Consider the following 26867-nt stretch of genomic DNA (forward strand, 5'->3'; position numbering starts at 1 on the left):
AATAAATGGGCAACAGGAGTTGGCCGTCGGTCTCCACAAATGCCCAGACTATAGTCTACTGTGCATATAGACCGGCAACCCCTCCACCACCTTTTTTGCCCACTTCGCGTCTGATTTGCGATGACAGAACCCAGTTGATTTGATGCCTTGTTGCGAGCCCTTTTGATGACTCCCCCTCCCCTTTTTGCTCCATTTCATTTTCTATTTTGGCACTTTGAAATTAAAATATAAAACCCGCGCCGCTTTGACAACTTTTTAAGCTCCATTAGCGTTGACGGCAAGAAAGCCTACGAAGCGGCAACAAAAGGCGGCCGTGGAAAAAGGGTCAATGTAACCGCGAAGGCAGCCGACGACGCGGCAGGACATCAGGACATCATAGCCAACTCAATGGCAACAGCAACAGCAACAGCAACCCCTTTGGCCGGGGTAACCTTGCGGTTGCTTCCACTCCCTTTCCCAGACCATTTCCCTGTAGCATTGCCAGGACCCAAACCAGAACCCGATTGCGAAACCCATTTAAACACACTAAAAAATTGTTTTAAGTTGTTAATCTTCACTACTTTCACCCTTGATTAATAATACAAATACTTTTCATAACAATTTTATAGTGTTTTGCTTTTAGTTTCTTGTATTTTACACTCTAAACTTTTAAATTGCTCTATTCGAATTTTTCCATATGTTATAATCAACACATAATAGCTTAATTTTCGTCAAGGAAAGCCACAATAGGGGCTCATCATCAAATCAAGTAGATTTGTTCCCGGGCTTAAATTTATAAAACGTATATTTTAATCGTACAATTTTAATATTCAAATTAGGTAGCTTTATCCCTTCATATGTTATAAATTCTTTGCCCTAACCTTCGCCACTGAATTTTATATTTTTAATTTTATTTAATTATAGTTTAACTTTGCTTAAAAACCTAACATAAAGTCGTTTAAGGCAAGGAAAGGTAGTTCAAAAAACTGCTTGCAGTAAAATAATCCTTAACATTAGTGATATTGAAATATCCATCAAAAAATATTTTCTCTCGGTGCATCCTGTTCCGGTCTGCTCTGGGTTGGTCTGTTGGGCTGCTTGGTTGGTTGGTGTTGCACTTCCGTGGCTCGAACAACAGCGGGACCCCGAAAAAAAACATTTAACTGTTTCGCTGTTTGGCATTCATTGCGAATTTAAAGGGCGGCTTAGTGACAGGAATAATAAGGAAGCCCGCAGCGGAAGCGCTGATGTCAACGCAGCAGCAATGCCACCAAACCAAAAAAAAAAGCAACCACAAGGGACTCTATTGGATTCGGTTTGGGGTAATGGAGAGATGGAGGGGGTGGTGGTTCCAACCGACGAGGAGGCAATAATGGGCCACGGGCCATGGAGTCCTTGCGGCCGTTCTGTGTGTCCTTTGGCCCCCTTTCGATTCGGTCTCGCATCTCGGCCTGTGCAAACAAACCAAACCAAATGAAAGCAAACCAAACGAAACGTAACGAAATAAACCCAAAACCTCAGAACGTTAAAAAGGACAACAGCGCAGAGCAGAAAGGAGCAAGTTTCAGTTGTCAACTATGCTAAATATTTGGTCTAGCTAACCGAAAAGAAAAAAGCTAACCGAAGAATGAAAACAATACCAAATTAAACGCTTACAGCTGGAGCAGCTCATAATTTATTTCTAAGCTGGAACCCCTTAGAACTTCGGACTTCCAGGTTTCGGTTTCGGTATGGTTTGGGATTGGGATTGGTTTTTTTTTTTGGCAGCCAAGTGGCAGACATCAAAACACACCCCCGGCTTTTTCGGTTTTTATGGAAGGTACTTCTTCCCGGTTTTGCGGCCCCCTGTGGCTCAAATCCCCCCCTCCCCACTCCAAATGCGGTGCTGTTGCATAATTTTCGGCAATCCACAAGTGTGTGTGGCACGAGTTCCTGCCAGGATATATCCTTTTGCGATGGTATTAGTGACTCGCTGGTTGTAGTTTGGGAGAAGTTTCATAAATATAGAGAATCTGCGCAGTCGCGTTGCGAGTTCTCTCATGGGGTTGTTGCATGTTTTTGGGTGTTTTTTGGGCGGCTAGGGGCTGGTGTTGCTGGCTACTTGTTGTGTCTTTGTGTGGGATCTATATATTACATTAATGGGTGGCCAATAAATCAGAAAAATATTGCCCGAACTTTAGGTTCTTTTTTAGGGAATATGGCAGGACCTACCAAACCGTAAACCCCTTTACCACTAGGCCACAAAACCAACCCCTTGCCACCGAAAATACCACCCTCTTTTAGAGGTGTGCGTTGGTGTTGACCCGAAATCACGCACACTCGCTGTAAATCACACACATATCTATAGATGTACGTGTATATATGTATGCTATATAGCAACTGAGCGGCAGACCCAGCGAAAAGCTGCGAATGCCAAGCGCACAGTAGAAGGGAGTGGTACGTCAAAAACTGACGCACAGCGGCAGGCCAAACAAGTCCATAGTTTAATATAGCCAGCACAATACCGCACCACAATAATATAAACTGTAAAATATATAAAACAAAAGTCCAGAAACTTACGTGACCAAGTGCAAAAAAAAAGAAGGAAAATCTATAACTATAAAAAGCAAACGAAAACGAAAAGAGCAAACTGTGTGAGTGTGAAAAAAACAAGCCACAAATCAGAGCGAGTACGAGAGCTTCCTACTATATCATATCATATAACCGCTATAAATGTACGCCTGTTTTGGTTTCTAGAGTTAAAAATAAACATATTACGGAATCCTTCCAAAATTAAAAGCCAATTCATGCATGATTTGATTTGGTGTTGCATGTGACAATGTGATATATTGCATATATATGTTTTTTATATGTGTGTGTATAAGTCGCTGCAGCTGCAAAGTATGCAATAAAAATCTCGCATTGTTTATGTGCAGCAGGAGAAAGAGAACTCAAGAGAGAAATTGAGAAGGAGAGAGCGAGAGAGAGGGAAAGCGAGAAAAGGGTGAAAGGGGGTGGTACAGTGAGGTAGGCTAAGGCAACCAACAGTTGACTATTTGTTGCATGTACTCGCTACAAGGACTCTAGTAGCTAGTTCGCAAGTTCAGCGAGTGCGCCGAATTCTCTTTCTCCGACTCTCTCACTCGCGGAGAACTCTCTGAGAGCTTCTCCGTCGATTTCAATTCACAAAACATTCGACAAGTGCAGAGTGAACAAGTTGTTGTTGCTGAAACAACGAGCGGAAAAAAGAGGAAAATTTATAGGATTTTCCAAAAACCGCAAGCTAAACCATTACCTAATAATATATTCAACATGTGATACGACCTAACAAAATACAGGCAAGCATTTCGAGGAGTCCCTATCGGGATAATCCCCATCGAATTCGTAGAACCTCGGTTAGTGCATTTCCTAAACAATGGCAGCGAGTGTATGCGCCATTTTTAAACGTGGGATAGGGATAGATAGTTTCGGTGTGCGTGCGTGTGCGCCACCTTCCAATGGAAGCTTTTCCGCCCAGAACCACCACACCCCTCTCCCCTCTCCCCACCACCATTTCCCAGTCCATCGGTCTCTCGCAGAGAATGAACTGCCAGTCCGTGTATAAACCATGCAATTTAGTGCAAAAAGTATAACAATTTATCAATTAAGTGTAATCAAGTGTTGCAAATTGCCCCAGCCCACTGGAAAAACCACCCACCACCCCACCTCGGCGGGATGTCCTGTTCCCTTCTGTTGATTGCACGGCGGTTTCTGCATTTATAATGTAAATATTATGACTACCAACCAACTGCAGGAACTTGTTTACAATTTTCGCACTTTAATCGCCGTTTAAATTATGCAATTTTGTTGGTTGCGTTTTTTTCGAGTGCAAGGCGTTTGGAGAGTGGCGGAGTGTGCAGTTAATGGTTGCCATAGAGTATTTACCTGCGATTTATGGGGTAACGCTAAGGCAAGGTGGTCTAATGGGCTATCAGGAATTGCTTTTGGAAGTCCCAGCAACGGTTTCTTTCTTTTTATGGGTTCAGAAACCCGGGGTATAAGTTATATGTAGCCTTCTGTGAGATCTTTTACAATATCTTAACCAAAGTATTCAGCATATTTCATTTATCTATAAATAATACACACACATATGATTCTATGGAAATTTAAAAACTAGCTTATAATACACGGAATTTTAAAAATATCTTTCTTAGATCGTCTATTGATTAAGCTTATCTCTTTCAAATGAATGATCTAAGCTAGGAGTATACTTATAAGCAACACCAACTTCAGTTTAACTCAGTTCAATAATGTTTAAGCTTGGTTTTGTAGCACAGTTACAACTTAACTGTAATTTAACGACCAAGTTTGATTTTGATTCCATGAGATCTATGTCATTTATGTTTACTCCAATATTGGACAATAAAATGTGCAATTATAATTCTAATTTGTATACCTTTAAATATATTTTGAAGTACTTTAATAAAGTTCCCATCAGCGAACATTCATTTTAATAAGCTGCATGTTTCGCAGACCCGCCTTTGTCTTCGTCCCTTGAGTTACTATTATTTGCATGTAAATGTGACAGTCTTGTGCACAGTCTTACCGGTAAATAAGTGGAATTTAATGTACCTGTATTTCCATTACTTGCAGAACAGGAAAGGCAACGCAACAACGAACGCCAAATACCTTCAATTGCGGAGATAGCCGGGCTTATGAGTAAAACAAGCTGCCAAGCGGATGTGGTAGGACAGAAAGGGATTTCTTGAAGGGGGCAGGAGGATGCCAGCCAGCCGGCGAGCCAAAAGGGCACAAAATTGCAACATCCGCAACTTCGGGGCAAGGAATCAAAGCTGAAGGAGCAACCGCAGCAATACTCTCAAGGCAACTCATGTCAATGTCAAAATTGAAGTAGAGGAGGGCCAAAAAGGCAGACGGACGGGCGGGGCAAGAGCTACGGCTATATAGCTATAAAAGCAAAAGCATTTTAAACTGCAGATGACAAAGAAGGTTGTGCTACATCTACATAGTAAATACAAAACAAATCTAAGCATAAGAAACCCCAAAACCACACACCCACACGCCCCACGACCCGAAAACCCTAAACCAAAACCAAAAACCTAGACCAAAATAAACAGAGAGCGAACAAGTGGACGGGGAGTCCCCGGAATTTCGAACTGGCAAAGGAAGGCAAGCGGTTCCGGATACGGTGACCCGTTTTGCAGGCAAAATGTCCGTGGACTTTATACTGCCCAATCGCAACAAGATCCAAACGATTGCCTATGCGAGTGCCAGCAAGAAGTATGTGGCCGGCGGATCGGGATCCCATTTGGGATCAGCAGCCGGATCAGGATCAGGATCAGGAACCGACCTGCAGAGCTGGCGACGCCCAAAGCCCAGGACCGCGGGAAAACTGAAGCTGGAGGATAAGTCCCCAGTGACTGCCAGTTCGGTGCTAAGAAATGCCAATGGAAATGGCCTGGGAAATGGCGGAAAGTCACCCCTCAAATCGTTGGCCAAGAGATCCTCGCGATCGGTTCTGAGAAGGGAAATCATCGATCTGGACGACGAGGAGGGCGAGGAGCAGGAGGATCAGCTATGCGAGCACCTGGAGTGGTCAGCCGCCCAGTCCTTGGTCCAGATGAACTCCTCCAAACAGGAGAAACAGCGACGAGCGGGAACTACGGGATCTCCTGCAACTGTGGCAGCACCAATTTCCGCCTCAGGTATGTTTATATCTTATTTCACTGAATTTTGAAGATATTTTCATTTCGTATATATCTTTAATTAAGAATCACAGAATTCAAATCAGATTTTTATTTTTAACAGAAAATAACCAAGTTAAATCTATTTATTTTTATTCAAAGGTTCTAATTAAAAAACTTTCCGTGTGGAAAATATATTATAGTAATCGTATGTAATTTTCTACTAGGAAGTTTCATGTTCAAATGATTATTAACAAAGTTGATGGTGAGCCTACATTAGCTTCCTGAACATTTGAATGTTCAAAATGGGCATAAACACATCCCCTTCCCAGTATGATTTTAAAGACCTTTGTTCTTTTATTGAAATATTATTTATTTGTGTTTTTAATTATTGATTTGTACAAACATTTTTCAACATTCACTTTTTTTTACCATGTTTGAGGTAGTAGTATTTATTATAATCTCTTTTTTGTTCAATTAGGAATCCAATTTTTTGCGTGTAATTTCAAGTTAATATATTCTTGGGTTGTGAAAGCTGTTTTCTTCTCTGTGTAGCTATTGTTCCATTTGTGGGAATCCACCACCTGCACCCCCCTGAAAGTTGCGTCACAACAATGTGAACAGGTGGCTGCGACAATTTGTGTGTGCTGGTGTATTTATTTTTAGTAGCCTGGTTCCTATGATCCCACTCCATCATCGAAAGCCAGCGGCACTTCCAACCATTTTATGGCCACCCACTTGGCCAGCGTCCTTCAACCGCGCTGGTGACCCCCCACTGGTGACTGGTGGCTGGTGGTGACCCCACACAATCCCCTCCCCACTTGGAGCACTCCACTGTGAGCGCTCGTGTTTGACATTGTCGCCGTTAGCTAATCTTTTTAGCGTATGTTGGCATTTTCCATGTTTGCGCTTGCCTTCTTGTCGATGTCGTTGCTTGTTGCTCTTGAATGAAGGAAAAAGCATGGAAAAGTGGGGTGAAAGGGGAGGAAAAGCTGAGGAAAAGCTGAAGAAGAAGCAAATGCAAACAAGCGGCATTGACTGCCGTTGGCAGGGGGTGGTTGGGAGGTTTTAGGGCGATGTTGGGCGGTCGGGAGGTCGTCATATCGATTGAGGAACTCGGAACGTAACAGGTCAGCCGCAGTGGAGAAGGGATGTGTATATTGCGTCAGCCTCAGCTTCAGTCCGATAAAATGCCAAAATGTGCATTTATGGTTACTGCTTTTGCTGCCTTTATGATCCCTTTGGTAGCCCCTTTTGTGGAATATGACTTGCATTTGGCACACGCACCCTAACTACACATGTGTATTAGGACGAGCTTAAAAAAGGCACACAAAAACAAGTTTCAGTTTTAATAAAGACAGTCCGAAGGAGCTAAAGGTTTCAGGTTACAACCTCTGGGGTCTACAGGTGGGAGCACAAAAAAGAAGGCAGAGGAATATAAAGTAAGATACAGGGTACAATTCGTTAGGTGAACCAATTAAAAGCAAGGGTGTTTACTATATACATGCATTCAAATGTATGTAATTTTAAGGACTGCAATTAAGACAACGTGTTTATTATTTACTCACTTTTATAAGTACTTCAGTTATAATTATTATTATTACTTTAAGGTTGCTAACTAATTTAAATTATATATATGTATGTACTTATTTCTTAATTTTATTGCTATTTTTATTATTTTACTTAGTTGATTTGTATGTTTTAATTAAATAATGTTCGTTTAAGTTTCTTTTGTTACCTGCTTAAGTATGCTTTAATGAAAATGTTCTGTATAAATTAAATTACTCCTGAATAATAAATTCAACCACTCAGTTGATAAATAAGCTTATTTATATATTTATTTCCGTTTTCTTATTTTTGCACAACTCTCAAAGGTTAGTTTGGTGATTTTAGGTTCTTTCTACCTTTTTCCATCTGGGCCCACCATTTAATTGGATTTAAAACCAATCAAACATTTTGATTCAAATTGAATCTGAGTTGATTTCATTCCACCGTTCCGAAATGTCAAAGCTCGCAGTTGATTAGGCAACTCTGGTAGTAAAGCTGACCCCTGGTCAAAGATGGCAATCTTTTAACTGGTCAGTCTAAAAAATCAACAAGTCTTTTTGACAATTATTGAGTTTAATTAAGTTTGGAGTCAGTGATTTCCCGATTTTCGTCATTTTGTGATGTGAAAGATGAACTCGAAGGAGTTCGATGCCGAGGATGATGATTCGATGCCCTTGGACTGTTAGTTTCTATGAGTTTGCAGGCATTTCCTGGGTACTAAATCTAAGTAAATCTTTCTCATAATACAGTATCGCTGCGCCGTCCAGTGGGCAGAGCTCCGGCGGAGGATGGCAAGGTGATTTTCTACGCCCCGCCCGCCAGCGCTAGTGGATCGCCGCGCCAGCCGGAGCCGGTGACCTTGAAGAGGGAGCGTGAGAGGGAGAGGGAGCGAGAGCGGGACAGGGTGAGGGAGCAACAAGTGGCCGCCTCGATTTACCGGGGTCGCAGTGTCGAGGAAACGGAAGCGGCCCACGATCTGCTCTCCCTTTCGCAGAGTTTGCCGCCCCTAATCCCGCCCTGCGTGGTCACCATCATGAAGCAGGAGCAGGAGCAGCTCCGCTCCCCGGAGATCCAGGAGATATCGAACAGCGCTTCCAGCCGATCGCCCCAGTCGACCATCCGGTTCATAGGCAGCAGCTCCTACGACCTGATGAGCGGCTCCTCGGAGGGGGCCAACAACTGCTCGCCCTTGACGCCCCCGAACTCGGACCACAGCTCCGACGTGGATATAGACATGTCTTCCTCCTCCGAGTCGGGGCTGCAGCAATGGGGCAAGCCCAATCCGCAGAGTCAGCAGAGGGCGTCGGCCCTGAAGATGTGCCTCAACATGCTGGATGGCAGGACCAAGGCGAGCAGAGCGGCTGCAGTGGGCAAGCCGGAGAGGCAGGAACCAGTGCAGCCGCGGCCCAAGAGTGCCCAGAGCAATGCCTCCTCCTCGGGGGGCAACACCACATCGGAGCCCCCTGAAACACCGACGACCACGGGACACGGCTCCTCGGGAAACGGGGAGAACTACGCCAAGCGGAAGAGGGGCTGCTACAAGTGCTGCGAGTGCGGAAAGCAGTATGCCACCTCCTCGAATCTCTCGCGCCACAAGCAGACCCATCGCTCCCTGGACTCGCAATCGGCCAAGAAGTGTAACACCTGCGGCAAGGCCTACGTGTCCATGCCCGCCCTGGCAATGCACTTGCTCACGCACAAGCTCTCGCACAGCTGCGACATCTGCGGCAAACTCTTCTCCAGACCCTGGCTGCTCCAGGGTCACCTGAGATCCCACACCGGCGAGAAGCCCTACGCCTGTGTCCATTGCGGCAAAGCCTTTGCCGACCGCTCCAATCTGCGGGCCCACATGCAAACCCATTCGGGGGACAAGAACTTCAAGTGCCATCGCTGCAACAAGACCTTCGCCCTCAAATCGTACCTCAACAAGCATCTGGAGTCGGCCTGTCTGCGGGACACCGGGGCCATTGATCAGGACAAGGGATTGGACGAGGACGACGACGACTGCAGCAAGCAGGACGACCTGGAGGGCGACGATCTGGACAGCGATGAGAACAGCCAGGACATTGTGGTGGCCTAGGAACCATCGAGCGATAACTCTCCTGCCCGCAACTAAGATACTTTACACCAGAACCCTATAAGCAATACTCGAGCACCCTTATCAAATTAATACTAAAACGAAAAACAAAACAAAATAAGAATTAAAAAACAAACAAAATCTAGTCTAGGAATCGGCTTACTAGCGGAGTAGTTCATTAAACAGAAGGCAGATGATGATGATGGATCTCAACTCAATAGAATCTTCTTCAAGCAGTTATATACACACACTTATATCTACTCACTTATAATCTCTGAACTATCCCGAAAATCTCTCCAAGTTGCAACTTTTACTGAACGAAGATTGGGAGGCAAAAGAACAAAGAAAAAAAACAAAAGGTTTGAGAAGGAAATCCAAAACGTAACTTATAGTAAAAATCTGACACAACGAATATTATGGAACATAAGTAGAAATTCTATATATACACAGATCAAATAAGCATTATATACAGAAGGAGGGAATGAAGAAGGGAACGGCAAATTATATGTATACATATGAACTAAATGATTAATACCTAGCGAGCAGAACCAATTTGCATGTTTTTTGGTAAATATCTACTTTTAGGCATCGTTTTAGGGCTCTAGAGTTTATATACACCCCCAATACACTCACCACTACCCACTCACCTAGATATTTAGTCCGAGTACTTAAGGATTCGATCGGAGCTCAGTTCAAGTCTTAGCAAACTAATCAATTAGTGAACTTATAGCACTTCCCGCAACTCCCTATATCTCTCTCGCTCTTAGACTCTTTTTAACCGTACTCAATGATCAAGTTAGCAATCGGAAATCGGATATATATAGTGACGACTATCGACGATCGATGATCAATGATCAATGATCGATGATCGACGAACGACGAACCATTTTAACCGCTGCGGCAACTTTACACTCTAACCAAGTTTAAGATGAGATTACTTCCATATTATGCTCTAACTCGATAAACAGAAAACTACTTCAATTACTTAGAAATGATTAAAATTAATGAGAAAACAATTTAGAAACATATCACAAGGACAATACTTAACATAAATAAATACATTCAAAGTATGGAAGGTATATGATGGAAGCGACCCCAATTACGACATTCTCATACACATGCAACAAAGTACTTACGAAATAGTTATTTTATTACTAGCATTAGAACCCCATGACTCGTGTACATATATAATTGCAAGTTTAAAAACAATTTTATACAAGAAACTACCCCCGTACCCGCGACCCCTCGAGCTTTGGCCCAGCCAAAGGTTTCCAATGGACAGGAACGCATCCTCCCCAAATTCCGAAAAGGATATACTCGCATGTAGATATCCCCCGAAGTCGGGAAGTCTGAGAATTCGGAGTAGAAAAAGAAGGCAGTAGGCAGAAAGCTGAATGGTTGATGATGAAACGATGATGATAGACGTAGAGACGCACTTGTAAAACAAATGATAACTAAAAGCAATTCCAAAGTTAAGTGACATAGTTTTTAACGAACAAAAAACCAAAAAATACAAAAATTTGTAATTCTATAAAAACAAAAATCGAGAAGTATTGATATATACACAAAACATGTATTTATTTTACGCGTAGTTTTTATTCCGAAGCCAAAAGCTATTGGCAAATGGCAAATGCAAATGCAAATGGCAAAAAAAAACCGAAAGAGTAAACTTGAAAACAATTTAATTAAATTGTCAATTACAATTATTTCATAATTTAAGAATTGATGAACGAGGCGGACGGCGATAGAGGTTATTTTTTAAAGCATATATATACACATGAATATATTACAAATAAATAAATATATTTAAAAGAGGCAGTTTTATATCGAAATTAATAATAGTAAATGCAAAGTAACAACAAAATATTGAAAACCATTCGAACTTAATTATACAACGAGCAAGAAACCATTAATTATAAACCCCGCCCCCACACTCTCGCACATACGCCCACAATTTTATAGCAACAAAGCAGATTATTACATCGTATTCTACATACGTGCGCGCCATGTAGATAACCAAGTAACGCCGCATGTCGCAAGTCTAGCAGCAGAATATCGGGGCAGAATTAGAATTTAGACCAGAGAGTGCTATGCGCATTGTTTATAGGGCCATAGTTCGAAATCGTGTTTATGCATGGCTTTATTGATGATTATTGATAGCGTTTTAAATAGCATTAAATGCCTATATACACATAAGCAAACCAAACCAAATAAAAACAAAAAAAACAAACCGAAGAAAATCTAAAAAAAAACGTATATAAGAAATTCCATTGAACAGTAGTGGTAACAATTATGTGATTTGCAATTTTACATTCAAAATATATATGAAATAATTACGAATATAAATAGATTATATATTGAGGCGAGCGTTTAATTGATTTATTTATGAGTAAGATTTATTTATACACATTATACACCACAAAAAACGAGAAACAAACAAAATGACAAAAAGTAAAAATAAGAAGAACGCGAATAGATTGAGGAATGGCGATGCAAAAAATATTTTTACACAGAAACCTTGTTTTATACACGCGGCAAGTTGATTCCCAAAATCGTAATACCCCAAGACACACCTGCAACAATTAATTAGAGCCCCCTGAAACACTTTAAAAACAGACATGCAGCTGCGCTCCCGATTTCACTTTCTTATTTATTTTTAAAATTATTTTAAAAGGGAAAAGCTATTAAAAAAATAAATAAACTTTGAAGGTTTACCTTTCTCATTAAAGATCGGTTTTTATCAGACATTAGGAATTGGACTTTTTTTTGTTGTTTCAATTGGATTAATGTGAAATCGGGAACTCTAGCTGATAGACACCCACACCCATAATTTCAAGATCAATGACACCAATTCAATTTTGATTATTATACAATAAATGGAAGGGCAGAAGTCGAACATGGTGAGATATTTTATAAAATGAACGATGAATAACGTAAAGATATTAATTTATATATTCATATATTAGAGATGCAAAAAGACTTGAACAGTTATATACATTTAAAATTGCAATATATTGTATACTTCATTAAAAAATTATATACATACATACCGGCATATATGCAACCACGTATATAAGTAAACATATTTAACTTATTTATATAAATGCTTACAGCGAACCATAAACATATACATCATAAACCGAATCTCAATTTTTCCAATGCAAGACGAATAGGAATCCCTCAAGTAAATCAAGATCAATTCAAGTATATACTCAATGACCACCCGGCCGGCAACATCGCCTGGCCGTACAGGAATATATAGCTAAAGATATATAAGTAATACTACGTATGCAATACAATGCCACGCCCACTTCCCGGATGGCAGGCAGCGATTTTAAGGCGCTGCCCGTAGGAGTTTTCACAGATTTTTCCTTTTGATACTTAGCATTCGTTCTTGTTCTACTTTTAGTTAGAGAATGTTCAACTAGTTTCAGCTTTCGTAGGAGTTAAATAATCGACTTTAAAGAGACACACACAAAAGAACAACAACAACAAGAACACCTAGATGAACCGCAGCTATACTAATCTAATAACCCCGTAACCCCACACACTCTATTAGACACTAACCGACATTCTACAGACATACCCACATGCATAACCATGCGATTTTATGGCAAAATATGTAGAGCATATAACCTATTATATCCCAAAGAAAGCTAATCCATTCTTAAATTAATATACACGCGAGTAACCGGAGAAAGCGAAGCAAATAGAATCGAAACGAATCGAATCGAAAGCAGGAGAATCACAGAAGAATCCAATATGGAAATACGTGACAACAAACAAAGAATTAACGCAACACGAGTAAACTCCCCCTCAATGAAACAAACAAAGCAAAACCAAGCAAAACAAAACAACCATAACAAGATCCAAAAAGTATGACACGATGAGACGAAGGAATATAAATTAGAATCATAGTTATTAAAGCTACACCCACACACTAGTGCAGCCATGTAACTATTTTTAGAGCCTCGGAAATAAACATACATAAAATACATAAAAATATTAAATAAACGACAGAGAAAACAAAATGCGTTGAAAGATAGTTATTTATTGGTAAAAGGTTTTAAAGTAAGTATGGTTTAAATTCTCTACTTTCTAGTTTTATTGTATAACGTGAAGATACATTTTAAGTGATGATTATTTATCTATTGGATTATGTTAGTTTTATTTAAGTTATTAATCATAGAAAACATTATATTCCTTTAATGAACGAAAATATTTTAACATATGCATAAAATCGATTAAAATCTCTAGATATAAATTGTGTTTAAAAGTATACACCAGGTATTTTGGTTAAGCTTTGTATAAATATATTTCGTAAGCCCTTTGGATGCATATATTGTTAAATTTAAGCTTTTCTCATTTAGAAATCATTCGACTCAACGGAACCTAAGTTACACGAACCATAGAAAACATGCACTTAAAGTGCCCTTAAGCCTGGGTATCCACAAACATTTTACACTGAAAGTTAGGGGCAGGGGGTTCTAGTTCCCTTTGTTTTAAGGGCGAATTACTCCGTAACTAATAAACTATGCATCGCTGATTTAATTCAACTCGGGGAGCTGCACAGGGAGCTACATAAGTCAACAAGCAGCTGGGTGCACATATAGTATAGCACAATATAGTACAATGCCATACTTGAGCATTATATCGGAATCTGGAGGGCCAGGCACACACAGTGCAGACAAGTGCCTCGTCATGTGGAGTGTGTTTAAATGAAATTGCTTGATTCGGCATAAACATATTTACTCTGTTGAATATTTGCCCAACAATTTGATTCACAATCTGGGCGGGCGGGCGGTTGGCTCACGATGTGAAATGCCGAAATCAAAATGGAATTGTATCAAGGACGCGGAACAATCGAGGCGGGCAAACACACACAAGTTCAGGAGGCCTTCCTCCTGTCATCCCTCCCAGTCCTTCACTTGCATTCAATGGCGTAATCGCAGGCAGATACGAGTACTTGTATTCCGATTTCCTGCCGGTGCAGTACAACCAATCCATCCCCTGCCATCCATCCATCCACCCGCGGCATTTCATCCACAGATGTCAGCAATTTCTCGATTTGAATACTCAACAAAAACGAAAGTGGGCAAACAATTCAAAGGAGAGTGCGGAGCAAAAAATAACAGGCAGCAGGGCGCAAAAAAGACGAACCTCTTCGCGCAAATGGCTTCTCTAACGACCCAATTAATTTGAAACAAGTGGAAAAAAAAAGAATAACGTTTGAATTTGAGGAACAGAATACAGAGTGTGGTGGAGTGGTGCGAGTGGAACGCCGCAGGCCACTAAATGCTAGGTTAGAACCCATCCCCCTCTCCGCTTTGCAACCCCCCCCCCCCCGCAACTCAGCCAATTGCCGCAGAACCCAAAGCTTTTTATATGCCCCACCACAGCTCGAAAAGTTCGCCGACAGCTTCATTACCAGCCATCATCGGAGCCATCATCATTCCGCTGCTGTTGCCGATGCACTGCGAAAAAACGCTATTAGACTCTGTAAAGTGTCCCTGAAAAAGATTATATGTTTATTCGAAATTCGAAAAAAAAAGATTATCTATTATCTATAAATAAGTGAAAATGTAAGTAATATTATTTAGTTAGGTCTAAACTAACAATTCCGCTGCTGTTGCCGATGCACTGTGAAAAAAACGCTATTAGAGTGTCCCTGAAAAAGATTCTATTTTTACGAGAATTTCGAAAAAAAGAATATCTATTTAAAATAAGTGAAAAAGTAAGTGAATTTATTTGGTCGGGACTAAACTAACAATTTATTTATTTCGTGCTGTTTAAAAGTTTAAAAAATGTAAAGCCGGTAAATTATTTATGTGAAACCAATATTACTCCCACGTTTTTCTCCGTGTTGTGATGCTGCTGCCCATGAGTAATTGGCCCGGCCAAAGTTAGCTGGAGTCGAGTCGGATTTAAGCTTGGCTGCTGGCCGATCTAGCCTGAGTCTCGAATCTGGAGTCGCGTCGATCGCAGTCCGAAATAAAATCGCGAGAAATTCACAATACAGCAGCCATGGTCAAGACATCTGCCTGCCTGGGAAATGGCATCTTGCTGGGTGTTCTAGTATTCCTAGTTCTCGGAATTTTCACATCCACAGAGGGTAAGTACGCTGGCTAACAAAATGATTTATTTTTTACGAGCATAAAATACTTCATATTTATGGCACATCTGCTTGAAATATTCACGGCTATTGTTTTGGGATGAGAGCCGAAACAGGTTTTGGAGCGCCAGAACCGCAAATCAGGGGCGTAGTTTGCAGGGGATCTTGGGGCTGTGCCTCTCGGCTCGTTAGTCATAATTACGCTTTGTCGTGATTCAAGGCTTCCGGGTGTATGTCATAGCCAAGGCGGCGGAGATTAACCAGCTGATAAGGCAAACAGAAACAGAAACAGCAAAGCAGCAACGGCTACATAATTTAATGGCTTGTAATTAAAATTTCCCCAGCGGCACCCTCACCTTCCTACCAGGAGTTGCAGCCCCGCAAAGGTCATGTGCCCGTCTATATACGACATGGCGATGAGCCTCTGAGTGAAATCCATCCCGGACTGGCCGAGGCCTTCAAGGAGGGAGAGTCCAAGGTAAGTCCAGGGATAGATCCTTTTAAGGGGATACCACTACTGGCAGATCAGAGAAATAGACACTTTGCCAGCTTAAAGTCATAACCCTCACCTAATTAATTTATAATAATATGTTCGAATGCTCTTTTATTGCTGTGATCAATATTTCTGCAAAGTGAACGAACAAATAGATATCTATTGCCTTTTGCTTAATCGTAGAATTTAGGTAACTAGTAAAAGTAAAAGTGAAAAATAAATTTTTTACTGTGTATAGTGTTTATCAAAATTAAAACTACAAATAAACAAAACCCTACACTTTTGTTTATCCTTAAAAAAAAGACAGAACAATTTCAATAAAATAAGTTTTGGAATTTCTGTTATGGTTTAACCAACAATTAAAAGAAATTCAATTTTAAGAGATGCTTATTTAAAAATTTACTTTTAGTGAATAAAAAGAAGATACATATTTTTGTTCAGATAGATAGGCTTCAAAAAAAAGTTACTAGTGGTAACCCCTTAAATTTCCCCTCGATTTAAGAACAGCTTTGAACTCCTTTTCCTGCCGCAGAGTCTGGTCACCGAAACTCCCCAGGCAGAAACTACAAACCCACCGACCTCATCCGATTCCCCTGCTCCATCCAGCTCAACGGTTTCGGATATAGCCAGCTTTGAGGCCATCAAGGAGAAGACGGCATAATACAATTGAATAAATACTAAATTGCTGCTCAAACTTCTTTAGTTTACAAGTTAAGTCCATCAAAGAAAAGCCCTGAGGTCTGGAGACGAAATCAGCAAGCAAATTTAAATTATTTAAATACAAAACAAATATATATATGAAAAAAACATGAATGGTCGTAATTATTCATTCAGTGGAAAGCGTAAGCAAATACGATTTTAATATTTGCTTGAACAAAGTTGTTTTATTACGATGTTTCCCAATTTTGGGTAATTTGTTTTTAATTTTGAGTATATTAAGTATATTTAAACAATACAGATTTTTCATAAACTATAATCAGCTTGTTTTAACCTGCGTTTAACATAGTTCTAAAACGGAATTGAATAATTCTGTCTATTAGAATACAAAACTAAACGCTGAAGGTCCTGACCCCTCATAAAATAAACTTAAAAGTCCTTTGTAACTTAATTATTTGTAAAATTTACAAAATTACCAGCCACGTTAAGTCGCTTTAAACGATCCCATTCCAAAGTTCGTCACCAGGCGGGATTCGAGTGTCCTGTCTGGCGCGTTTAAATGAATTTCTGGGGACCCGAGCTCGTTAAGAGCTGCGCAAGTTTCACACATTCAATGGAAATTATTCGGTCCTTTTGGGTTTTTGGTTTCGTCTCCTCGATGCTCGTCGCCAGAAATCGCCTTAGAGCTTTGTGTGTGATTTACTTGTTGTGCCCATTAGGGAGTGGCGGACTGCGGGACAGACAGGACCTCCTGGCCAGGAAGCTGTGGCGCAAACGTTTGTAATTAATATAATGGCAACGGCTGTGCCGAGTAAAACTCCAAAATGGCCTACACACGTTGCGGTTCGCCTTTTGGGGAATCGGGAAGGGGAATGGGGATGGGGATTTTCGGGGGAGTCCTGGGTGATTGGGGCGATCACAAATTGTTGTTTCATTGTCTCTCAGCCCGGCTGTCTAACGAGCAATAAAACTAAATACATACACATAAAGTTAATTATAAAAGGGCAAAGGAAATTGGAAGGTCCCAGACTATTGAGCTGTAGGATGCAAGTGATGGATTAACCAAGATGGAGTGTCCTTTCGCGGAGTGTGGGTAGATTTTATCTGCAGACGAAATCGGGCTGCAATCAAGAGGGCATTAAAAGGAAGGCAAAAATACTCGTAGTAGAACCGAAAAAAAAATAAAAGCAGAGAAAGGAAAAGAAAAGAAAAGCATCGGGAAAAACCCCAAAAGAAATGCCACAAAAAAGCGACGAAAACTATGCGTAGTAAAAGCGAATTTTATGGAGCATCCTCGTTTAAGAAACAGCTCCTGAATTTAAATTTCCTTGCGTTCTCGCACTCGAATATACGTATATACGTATATTTGCACACAGGCTGCCAGGTCCGTGTTCTTGTATCATTGTGTGCGTTCGAGCGCATTCAACCTCAAAATGAATAATTGCATATGCTTCAATGATTTGCGACTTTATTCGAGCACAAGCTTTTCGCAAGCTGCCAATACTTTAAGGCCACCTCTTCTCCTCAATTAAAGGCCGCAGGTTCAATTGCAATAGTAGGAGATGAAAATAAGAACGAGGAACGAGCACCGCACCATCCTGGCTAATTTGAGAATGGCTCGGCTTAATTGCGTGGCACTTAAACAATAATCAAGTTAACGGTTATGCCGGCGATAATCGCCATTTTTACACCGATGCCAATACTAAGGATTATTGGCTGCCCATTAACAGGAGCAGCAATTCCAATCCGAGTGCCCCACGCCGCCTCCCACTTCAATTCCGTCCAATCCAATGTCACTGTGCACTGCGGAAAAGATTCCCATCTGGAATTCTACATTTAGGCATTTTCTTCAATTATTGTATGCATATTTCATTTCTAGATTGGATTGTTTTATTACAATAGTATCTCGAACTGGCCTCTTTGGTTTTGAGCAATTACTTAGGGTTTACCACAGATTATTCTTATTAATTGATATTATTTTTCATTTATATAATATATATAATTTTTCAATTGCCGATGATTGAGGTTTCTGGGGCAAGCACTAAATTCTTCCTTAAAATTTTTTATAGTAGTTCTAGTACACATTTCTGTAAGCCTAGATAATTTATTTATCCAAAGTTCACTGTCCCTAAAATGTCACGCCAAGCGGAGCACCTGTCGCTGCGAATATCACAGTTGAAAATAATTATTGATCTCTTGACGGAGTTGCAAAGGCAGGAGGTGGATCTCGAGCGGATACATATGGAGCAGCTCAGCGCCTCCAGTCTGGAGGAGCATTGGGGCCAGCTGGAGTTGAAGAAGGCGCAGATAATTTATTTCCACGGCCAACGAAGTGGCATTCTGCTGAGTTTGCAGCAAGAGGTGGCCAACTTTGTGGCCAGGAAGCGCTTAGCTGCCCGGGATTCCCTGCTGCAGGTGGACCAAATTGCCGATCTTCGCAGGCAGGTGGTCCAAATCAACCAGGAGCTGGACAGGATGTACGAGGTGAACCAGTGCTGCATCTGCCTAATGTACTGTGACGCGGGTGGCGGCCACTGCCTGGTGTCGCTGCGATGTGGCCACCTCTTTGGGCGCAACTGCATCCACAGAGCCCTCCGGAACTCGAATCAATGCCCCGTTTGCAGGCGCGGAGCTCTGGAATCCCATGTCCGCAGGATCTACGGCTTGGCTTTTTTCCCCTTTTAAACTGGCTCAAGGTTTATATTTGTTGTATCTTAAAAATTTTTATTTTGTTATTTTGTATTTTAATTTAAACTTCAAGAAAACGTTAAACAAGCATTTATCGAGTGGTTTGTTATAGTTATCATAATAAGTTTTTGTACATTTGTAAGACCAAGTCTATTTTAATTTAAAAAGGTAGTTATTTTGCAAATCTTACTCATTTTCCATAATTTTGTTTAAACAATTTGGATATGATCTGAGGTTTCACGGTTAGTTTTAAGCTTTGAACCTTTAAAAATAGATAGAAAGCTAATTTTTTGCCAGTGTCGAGGGCATCCTTATTGGGTTTAATGTGAGCACATTTTCGCAGGGAAGCGACTCTATTTGCCCAGCAGACCGCCCAAGATGCCACCGCCGCCGCTGCTGCTTCCGCCTCCGGTGATGCCCGGTATGGAAATGAGATTGCCCAGCAATGGGTTGCCATTTAAGTTGAGCAGGCAGCTGTCAAAGCAATTGCGAGGGAAAGACCAAATATATATGAGCGGGGATATCCAAGCGAACCGAACCGGAAGCTGGCACTTACCGCAGATCCAGGCGGATGACGTACTGACAGGCCCATTCCCGGAGGCACTGCAACGTGGACAAAATGGAGAGATCGCAGTTTGGTTTTAAAGCCGACCATGGGATTCACCTAATCTGTACTTACCCGTAAGGCTTCGGGAGAAGGTCGCGGGCAAGTGCCTCCTTCGGGGCCTCCACCGCCGCCACCACCTCCACCACCGCCGGATCCTCCTCCGCCGCCGCCACCACCACCACTGCCGCCTCCTCCGCCGCCACCACCTCCTCCACCTCCTTCTTTGGGATAAACAGGAACTGGAACTGGAACAGGAACAGGCACCGGAACAGCCACGGCAACCTTCTTTATGGGAGTTGGGGGCTGTGATGGCCAAGGATTCTATTTAACATGATTTTACAGGATCAGCAGAGATTAGTATTAAGAAATCTCAACTTACATCATGACCAAAAGCCAGGGATATTAATCCCAGCGCAGCTATTGATACGACTAGTTTCCTCATTTCAGACTTAGTCAGATAAAAGTCATCCACCGATACCGACTCACTGCCTGAAAAACCTTTTATTTATACTCCCAAGTCCCACAGGTGTTTTTTGTTATGTGGGTCATGCAACAGTCGCCATGAGTTAACCTGTATTCATTTTTTTCATAAAGGTTTCATAAAATAAAGGTTGAGTAAAACAATGAAAATAATGTCAGATTCGTATTATCAGTTTACAAAAATATGAACTATTTTAATTTAGGTTATTTAATGCATCTCTATATCTCTATATTTGACCATCTTTTTGTTTTTAAAACTCAGAAAAAAATGCAGTAAACATTCTATTTTGTACATTCGTCTGTGTTCTTTTGGTACACTTTTATATTAAAAGTGTTCATAAAAGAAATTTTAGTGACATTCATTTACGGAAAACGTAATAATTTACTTTTGAAAATTGCGGCACGGCCGAATCGGTTCACATGAACTTAACCTGATCTGGCCACCCTGTTCTTAACGTCCGGTAGCCCCGTTTTCCGTTTCGAATGCCGCCAAATTTAAAACTATAGTTATTAAATACTAGCTGACAAGTTTTAGAAATTCTTTAGGCATTTCTTTTCATTTTATATAAATTTTTTGTTTTCTAAAATAAAACAACTATTTATTCCCATTTATTTTCTATATATATTTCAATGAATTTGATAATCATAAATATTTTATTTATTCGCCATGCAAACCATGTACAATTACATAAATAGGTAGGTTCATTTCAATTTCAATTTGTGATTTTTAGTGGTTTCGTGTACTGTTTCTGTTTTCGGTTTGGCAACTAGTCGTTTATGTATATATATATATATAAGTTATAAGAACTAATTGTACAATAATTCATCTAATAATACCGCTGTGTATAAGAGTAATATGAACGATCGCTTGCTAGTTGATTAGTATACGTAAGACAATATCATTACCGTTGGCAATACAAATATCAATGGTGTAATTGAGCTGCGCGAGAACGAGCGCATCAAAAGAGGAAAAACGCACATCCATAATCGAGACTCCTGCTCGTAATTCCTAGTTCCATTGTACAGGTAGGTGAGGCTAACCATGCTAATCATGTTTGAAACTTTCAACTGACTTAACTTGACTTTTTGAGCAGTGTTTTTGTGGGTTTTCGTGGACAGGTCGGTGATTCTATTGGCGAAAACAGCATATGGACGAAAAGTAATCTGGGCATGTTTTGAAAATCGTGTCTGGGAAAGTAATGAAGTATAATATTTTTATCAATTTAAAAACCAACAAAAATTTTGAGTTTAAATAAGATAATGGTGAGACATTTTGATTATCTTAATCATTGACTTCGGGGTTTTAACAATTTATTCAATTTTTGAGCCTTTAAATATTTTAATTCAACTTTATAAAAGTTATTTTTTATTTTGTTATGGGTTTTATTTAATATAGTCGGAAGATTTTCTTTTTTTTACTTTTTTCCGTAGTTTGAAAAATATACTTTGAATTTGTATTATTTGTTTATTATATACTTTATCAAAATATATGATGTTTGAGACCCATATCAATTTTGTGAAATCAAGTGCCTATTTTATGCAAAAAAAAGTTTGAAATTTGGGCTCAACTATGCGTTTGTGTTGGTTTTTCAAGAAACTAGTTAGTTTTACTTGTTAGGCAATAAAAGGGCAACATTTAAAAAAGCAGGACATATACATTATAAGCTTTAAGTACTTTTCTTTTGTTATTTTAAATTAGAGTACATCATTTTTTGTGCATTTAATATTTTTAAAAGTATTTTTAGAGTTAAAGTAGTTTATACCTACTTCACTTCATTTTTTTAAGATATGTAATATGTTTATTTTGTTTAGCCAAATAAGCTGGCTTTCTTTGAAAGATTTCTTTACTTTGAAAGCTCAAATTTGATTTTATAAAATCCATTTGTATTACCCTAGACTACTTTTCGTCCTTATGTCAAGTTTACAACCTTCGAAATCCACCCACCCATCGGTGATCAGTGTTTTGTTGCATTAATCCGCAGTCGTGTATTATTATTATCGGGGTGGTCGAGTAGAATTAATAAATCAGTGAAGCGCTAGCGTCCGAATCCAAATCCGAATCCGCAGCTGCACTGCCCAGGCGATCCTCAGGTGCACTGCATCTTCTTGCAGTTGCACAGCCACTTGATGATCCTGGCATTCCTTTCCACAATCGACGGTGGTTCCGAGGGTCTATATGCCTGCGTGGCCTGCGGCTGGGTTTCCGTGCTGTCCGGCAATCTCATCGAGTCCACGGTGCTCACGTCCGAGAAGAACACGGTGCTCGAGTCATCCGAGGCATCGTCCGTTTCGGAGTGATGTCTCCTCGGCTGACTGTAGATCTCGTGGAAGGCCTCGTCATTCAAGCCCAGGCGATCGAAGAACTTCTCCAGCTCCGAAATGCTGGCATTCAGGGCCTCCCTCTCCATGTCCAAGCTGCTGTGGTAGACCTCCGAGGAGAAACCTTTGGGGAAGAACACGTTCTCGTGGTCCACACTGCCTCGGTGCTGCTTGTAGGCGGCCAGGACCCCGCCTGCCGTGGCCATTCCTCCAGATCCTGCGGCTACCAGGCCGCCTCCTGATCCTGGTGGTCCTCCCATTTCTGCATAGGGGGAAAATATTTATTACAGATTATTAACGATCTTTGTCATTAATTTATATTATTTCCTGAAGCTTTAACAAATTTGTTTATATAAAAAAGGTAATATGATGCAAGAAAACATCCAAAAATTCCTAGAAATCTTTAACTAAAATTCACAAACTATAAATAAATAAATCAGTGCACTATCAGAATCACATATACTGAAAAGCAGACTTAAAAACTTCAAAGAAACAGTATCAGATATTTTAAATGAAAGATGGCTGTAGGATGAAATAGTAATTGAACGTTGAGGTTACCTCCTTGAACTGGCAGTCGGTTTCTGTTCTTGAAGCGAATGCACCGCTGCCTTTTGAACTGAATGGGCGGTGGACTGATGTCGTCCACGGATGGCGCCGATCCTGGGCTCTGGACCAGCGAGCTCTGCGAGTGATTGATGCTCGTGTACCCCTGCGAACTGGTGTGCAGCTGCTGACTGGAGGAGCTCGAGTAGCGTGGAGTCTGAGTCTTGAGCCGCGGCGATGGCGGAGTCGGGGTGTAGTCGTCCTGAAAGGCCTCCGGCACCTCCGGCGTGGGCGTGAAGTTGAGCAGATAGTCGGATCCCATTCCCCCCGTGTCCTGTTTGCAGCGGCAGTCCAAGCACTCCGTGTTGCGTCCACTCATTCCGGAATATTCCCCAGCCGGTGTGACGTAGCCGCAATAGGAGTTGGCACTGTGCTGGGTGGAGGAGCCACTGTCTCTGCGAGTGGCCGCCACCAGGGTGCAGCAGTTCTTAATGGTGCCGCTCGCAGGAGCCGCACTTCCGGCCCCGTCCCGCTGCCGCTCCCTCTTGTAGCAGGGCTCACTGCGATGGGTGTAGTGGCCGGAGCTTCCGCCGGAGTCCCGGTTGATTGAGGACTCCCCTGCTGACTTTATCGACCGATTGCCCCGGCTGCAGCAGCTCAGGATCTCGCTGTGCGGCGAATGACGACTGATCTGGGTGTGCAGATCCGGCAGCGACTTGTGGCTATTGATGTTGTAGTCGCCGGCGGGATACGGAGCACTGCGATCCTCACCAGAGTTGGGCACCTCGTGCGAGTGTGAGTACGATCGCTGGTAGTTGTATCTGCAAGAATTGGTAATACATTTATTAACTTGTATGCTAATTTGTGTCACAAAAAGAATAATTAATAACAAATCGAAATCCAGATTTATAAATATCCCTTGATTTATATAACTACCTATGCTCAATCGAATCATACAAACATTTAAAGATCCCGAAGATAAAATTCAATAAAAACTTTGACTAAAATATTCCATTTTCTATCTTTCTTTGGTTTTTTGCAGTTCACAAAGTAAAATAAGGATTCTCACCACTTTCTGGAAAATAAAATTTTAAGGGCAGTTTTCATCAATTAAGAATTAGTATCACGAACTTTTGTGAAAGCGTAAAGTTTTAATTGCTAATCGATTGGATTTTGTTATGACCACAAAAAGGTAAGACATTCTGTTCTATACTATTATAATTCTTGATTTTGGTTATTGTTTTCCTTTTTATTTTAATCCGTAACATTTTACTAATATTTAAGTAAGATTCCTAAAAAAAAATTGTGGAAATAGATTGTTGGATTCGTTTGTACTTTAAAGAGATTTCTGAGAAACCTATGCATATATTTTCGTTCGAAATAACCTGACCCCTTTAGTATGACTCACCTGTAGCGATCGTTGTGTGCCTGTCCCGACTTAGCCGCATATTCAGCGGGCGGACTGATGGGTCGGTAGTTCTCGGTGAGCACCAGTGGCTCTTCGCCGTCCCGCCCGAAGCTGTGGGCGGGCATGTAGAGGGGCGGGGGAATGCGCAGTGCGCCCGCCTGCCCCCCGACCTCCTCCTCACCGTAGTCCGTGGGCAGGAGCTCCGCGCTGCCGTCGTTCATCTCGTGGCGCCTCAAGGTTCCGCTCCCGTTTCGCTCCTTTCCAGCCTCCGAGCCGAGCAGCATGCGCAGCTTGTGCTGCAGGAGGTTGTTATTAACGGCTGCTCCGCCGCCGCCGCCCCCTCCGCCGGCTCCACCCCCTGGGCGACCTTGACCTTGGCCTTGGGCGTGGCGGGAGTGCGGGTGGTGCTGGTGTGGGTGGGGATGGTGGTTGTGCAGGTACTGCTGCTGCTGCTGCTGTTGCTGATGTTGCTGTTGCTGCTGTTGCACCTGCTGCTGCACCTGCTGCTGGCGAGTGAGATTGAGACTCATGTAGCGCCTGTCCTCCAGTTCGTAATGGTGGCCATGGGTTTCCTCCGGCCGGCGACCTCTCTTCCCGCCGGCTACTCCATTGTTACCAGCGCCGTTTCGGTAGCTGGCCTGCTGCAGTCGCTCGAAAACCGCCTCGGATTTGATATAGAATGGCTTGGACTCCGCCAGCAATTCCACGGCGGATTTCCTCTTGCTGTAATGCCTGCCGCCCGTGTGATAGAAGGCGTTGTGGTGACCCCAATAGTTCCGGCTGGCCGCCGCCGTTTCCGGCAGAGCGGAGGCGGAGAGCGGTCGCTGGCCGGCGGAGGAGGACATGCCGTAGTTGTAGCTCGAGTCCGGCATTCCGGTGGCGAAAAACTGCTGAGTGGTGGCATACAGGGTCTGGCTGGTGGCCCTCGAGTATTTGGGATTCAAGGGGTACGCGGAGGAGGCGGTGCCCCCATGGTGGCCTCCCGGGGAGCTGCTGCCGTTGCAGGATCGCTGACGCGGACTACTGCAGCCGTGGACCAGGGCCGCCATTTCTGGTAATCCTCGTTTCCTTGGTTGTGAATTTGGTGGAGCCTATTGGATTTCTTAAGTCCCTTTGGTCCGTTGGGCTTCTGGATTTCTTAAGTTTTTTACGCTCCTTAAGCTTCTCGGGTTCCTTGGGATCGTTTTTCGGGTTCCTGTTGTATTTATTTATTAATTCTTCAAATTCCTAAGGTTTCTTGAATTCCTTGTAATTATAAGTTCAGGGATTATTTTGAGTTCTGAGTTCTAAGGATAACAGTTCGCTGAATTCCTTTGGTTTCCTGTGATCTTTGGGTTTCTGTCGATCCGTGGAATTCTTGAATTTCTATCGTTTCTAGATTCCTTGGATTCCTTGAGCTCTTAACGTTTCTTGACTACCTTGGTTTGGCTTCCAGATTTCGAGTTCCTTCGGTTCCTTTGGGCAGGTGTTGCTGCAGGTGTCACCTGCTGTTCCTCCTACTTTTTTCTCCCCCAGCTTTTCTGCTGGCCTCGATTGGCGGGGGTACGAGTTCGGGTCCGGGGCTTGTGGCATGCGCAGTGGTCGGCGTGCTGCGTATACTGAAATTACAATACAATAATTTTCAGCTAACCAAGGCTCGCTTGCAGTCACCTCCTACACCTCCATGTTAAGGCCAAAAACTAGACCAGACCAAGGCGAAACCAATGAGCAGCACGACATGCACTTGGGCACCGGAGGTGGGAAATAGATGGTCTACTCTGCCGTGACTTAGACTAGTTACCCAAGGAGTATTTATAGATTCCACTGCACTTTCACTTAAATCCTTTACAGGTACACCATTCGAACTTTCAACAGAATTAAGGTTTTTCAAGTTTATTTCATCTCTATTAATGAGTAAAATAACGCTTTTTAATTCCCAGACAGTGTTTTTTCGGTTTGGAGCACACACAAATTCCACGGGTGGGAACTCACCAGGCGCTACGAAAATTCCTTCACTTGTGCGACGGTGGCAAGGTCTGCTACATTGTGCCTCTTTGAATAACAGATGTTGTGCCGCTTCCAAAGTGTTCCGTCCTCCCAAAAAGCTCCACACATGCGCTGAAGCAAACTAGCCCCAGGCGAAGCTTTTACTGGTGTTATAGGTAACACCAAATTTAAAAAAGTTACTAAATTATTATTGAACAGGGTAGCAAATCATCGTCAAAACAAATCCATCGAATAATATTGTTTGATTTAAATATTCATTATTTTATTAACAATTATTATTGAATATAATTTATTTATATTTACAGCT

General features: G+C 41.9%; 5 protein-coding genes across 15 annotated transcripts; 3 read left to right on the forward strand and 2 right to left on the reverse strand.

The window, feature by feature from the left end:
• The first annotated feature begins 2392 nt into the window (after positions 1-2392).
• LOC108051591 (zinc finger and SCAN domain-containing protein 21) lies at positions 2393-13298 on the forward strand. 8 transcript variants are annotated; one of them, XM_017133730.2, is made up of 3 exons: positions 2393-2693; positions 4591-5663; positions 7940-13298. In XM_017133730.2, exons 2-3 carry the CDS (start codon positions 5168-5170, stop codon positions 9268-9270), a joined length of 1827 nt encoding a protein of 608 aa, XP_016989219.1. In that variant the 5' UTR covers positions 2393-2693; positions 4591-5167; the 3' UTR covers positions 9271-13298. The 8 variants fall into 8 exon arrangements, with proteins under 8 accessions (XP_016989219.1, XP_016989220.1, XP_016989221.1 ...); XM_017133731.2 differs by having other exon boundaries at positions 2393-2648; XM_017133732.2 differs by having other exon boundaries at positions 2393-2612.
• Positions 13299-15242: 1944 nt separating this feature from the next.
• Positions 15243-16674, forward strand: LOC108051587. The gene is made up of 3 exons (XM_017133727.2): positions 15243-15379; positions 15724-15857; positions 16405-16674. Exons 1-3 carry the CDS (start codon positions 15292-15294, stop codon positions 16531-16533), a joined length of 351 nt encoding a protein of 116 aa, XP_016989216.1. The 5' UTR covers positions 15243-15291; the 3' UTR covers positions 16534-16674.
• Positions 16675-18662: 1988 nt separating this feature from the next.
• Positions 18663-19214, forward strand: LOC123037349. Its single transcript, XM_044457486.1, has one exon. It carries the CDS (start codon positions 18663-18665, stop codon positions 19212-19214), a length of 552 nt encoding a protein of 183 aa, XP_044313421.1.
• Positions 19215-19570: 356 nt separating this feature from the next.
• On the reverse strand, positions 19571-20279 carry LOC108047379 (ctenidin-1). The gene is made up of 4 exons (XM_017127536.2): positions 20204-20279; positions 19897-20145; positions 19774-19820; positions 19571-19691 (listed from the first exon to the last, which is right to left on the reverse strand). The coding sequence occupies exons 1-4, from the start codon at positions 20264-20266 to the stop codon at positions 19571-19573; spliced, it is 480 nt and encodes a 159-aa protein (XP_016983025.1). The 5' UTR covers positions 20267-20279.
• A 1433-nt stretch (positions 20280-21712) lies between these two features.
• On the reverse strand, positions 21713-26593 carry LOC108047507. Of its 4 annotated transcripts, none has more exons than XM_017127736.2 (4): positions 26546-26593; positions 24575-26172; positions 23182-23987; positions 21713-22885 (listed from the first exon to the last, which is right to left on the reverse strand). In XM_017127736.2, exons 2-4 carry the CDS (start codon positions 25621-25623, stop codon positions 22392-22394), a joined length of 2349 nt encoding a protein of 782 aa, XP_016983225.1. In that variant the 5' UTR covers positions 25624-26172; positions 26546-26593; the 3' UTR covers positions 21713-22391. The 4 variants fall into 4 exon arrangements, with proteins under 4 accessions (XP_016983225.1, XP_016983217.1, XP_016983209.1 ...); XM_017127728.2 differs by having other exon boundaries at positions 26355-26586; XM_017127720.2 differs by having other exon boundaries at positions 26225-26586.
• Positions 26594-26867: the final 274 nt, after the last annotated feature.

Source organism: Drosophila rhopaloa, unplaced genomic scaffold, assembly GCF_018152115.1.
Source record: "Drosophila rhopaloa isolate 14029-0021.01 unplaced genomic scaffold, ASM1815211v1 contig_159, whole genome shotgun sequence".
In the NCBI taxonomy this organism is placed as follows: Eukaryota; Metazoa; Arthropoda; class Insecta; order Diptera; family Drosophilidae; genus Drosophila; species Drosophila rhopaloa.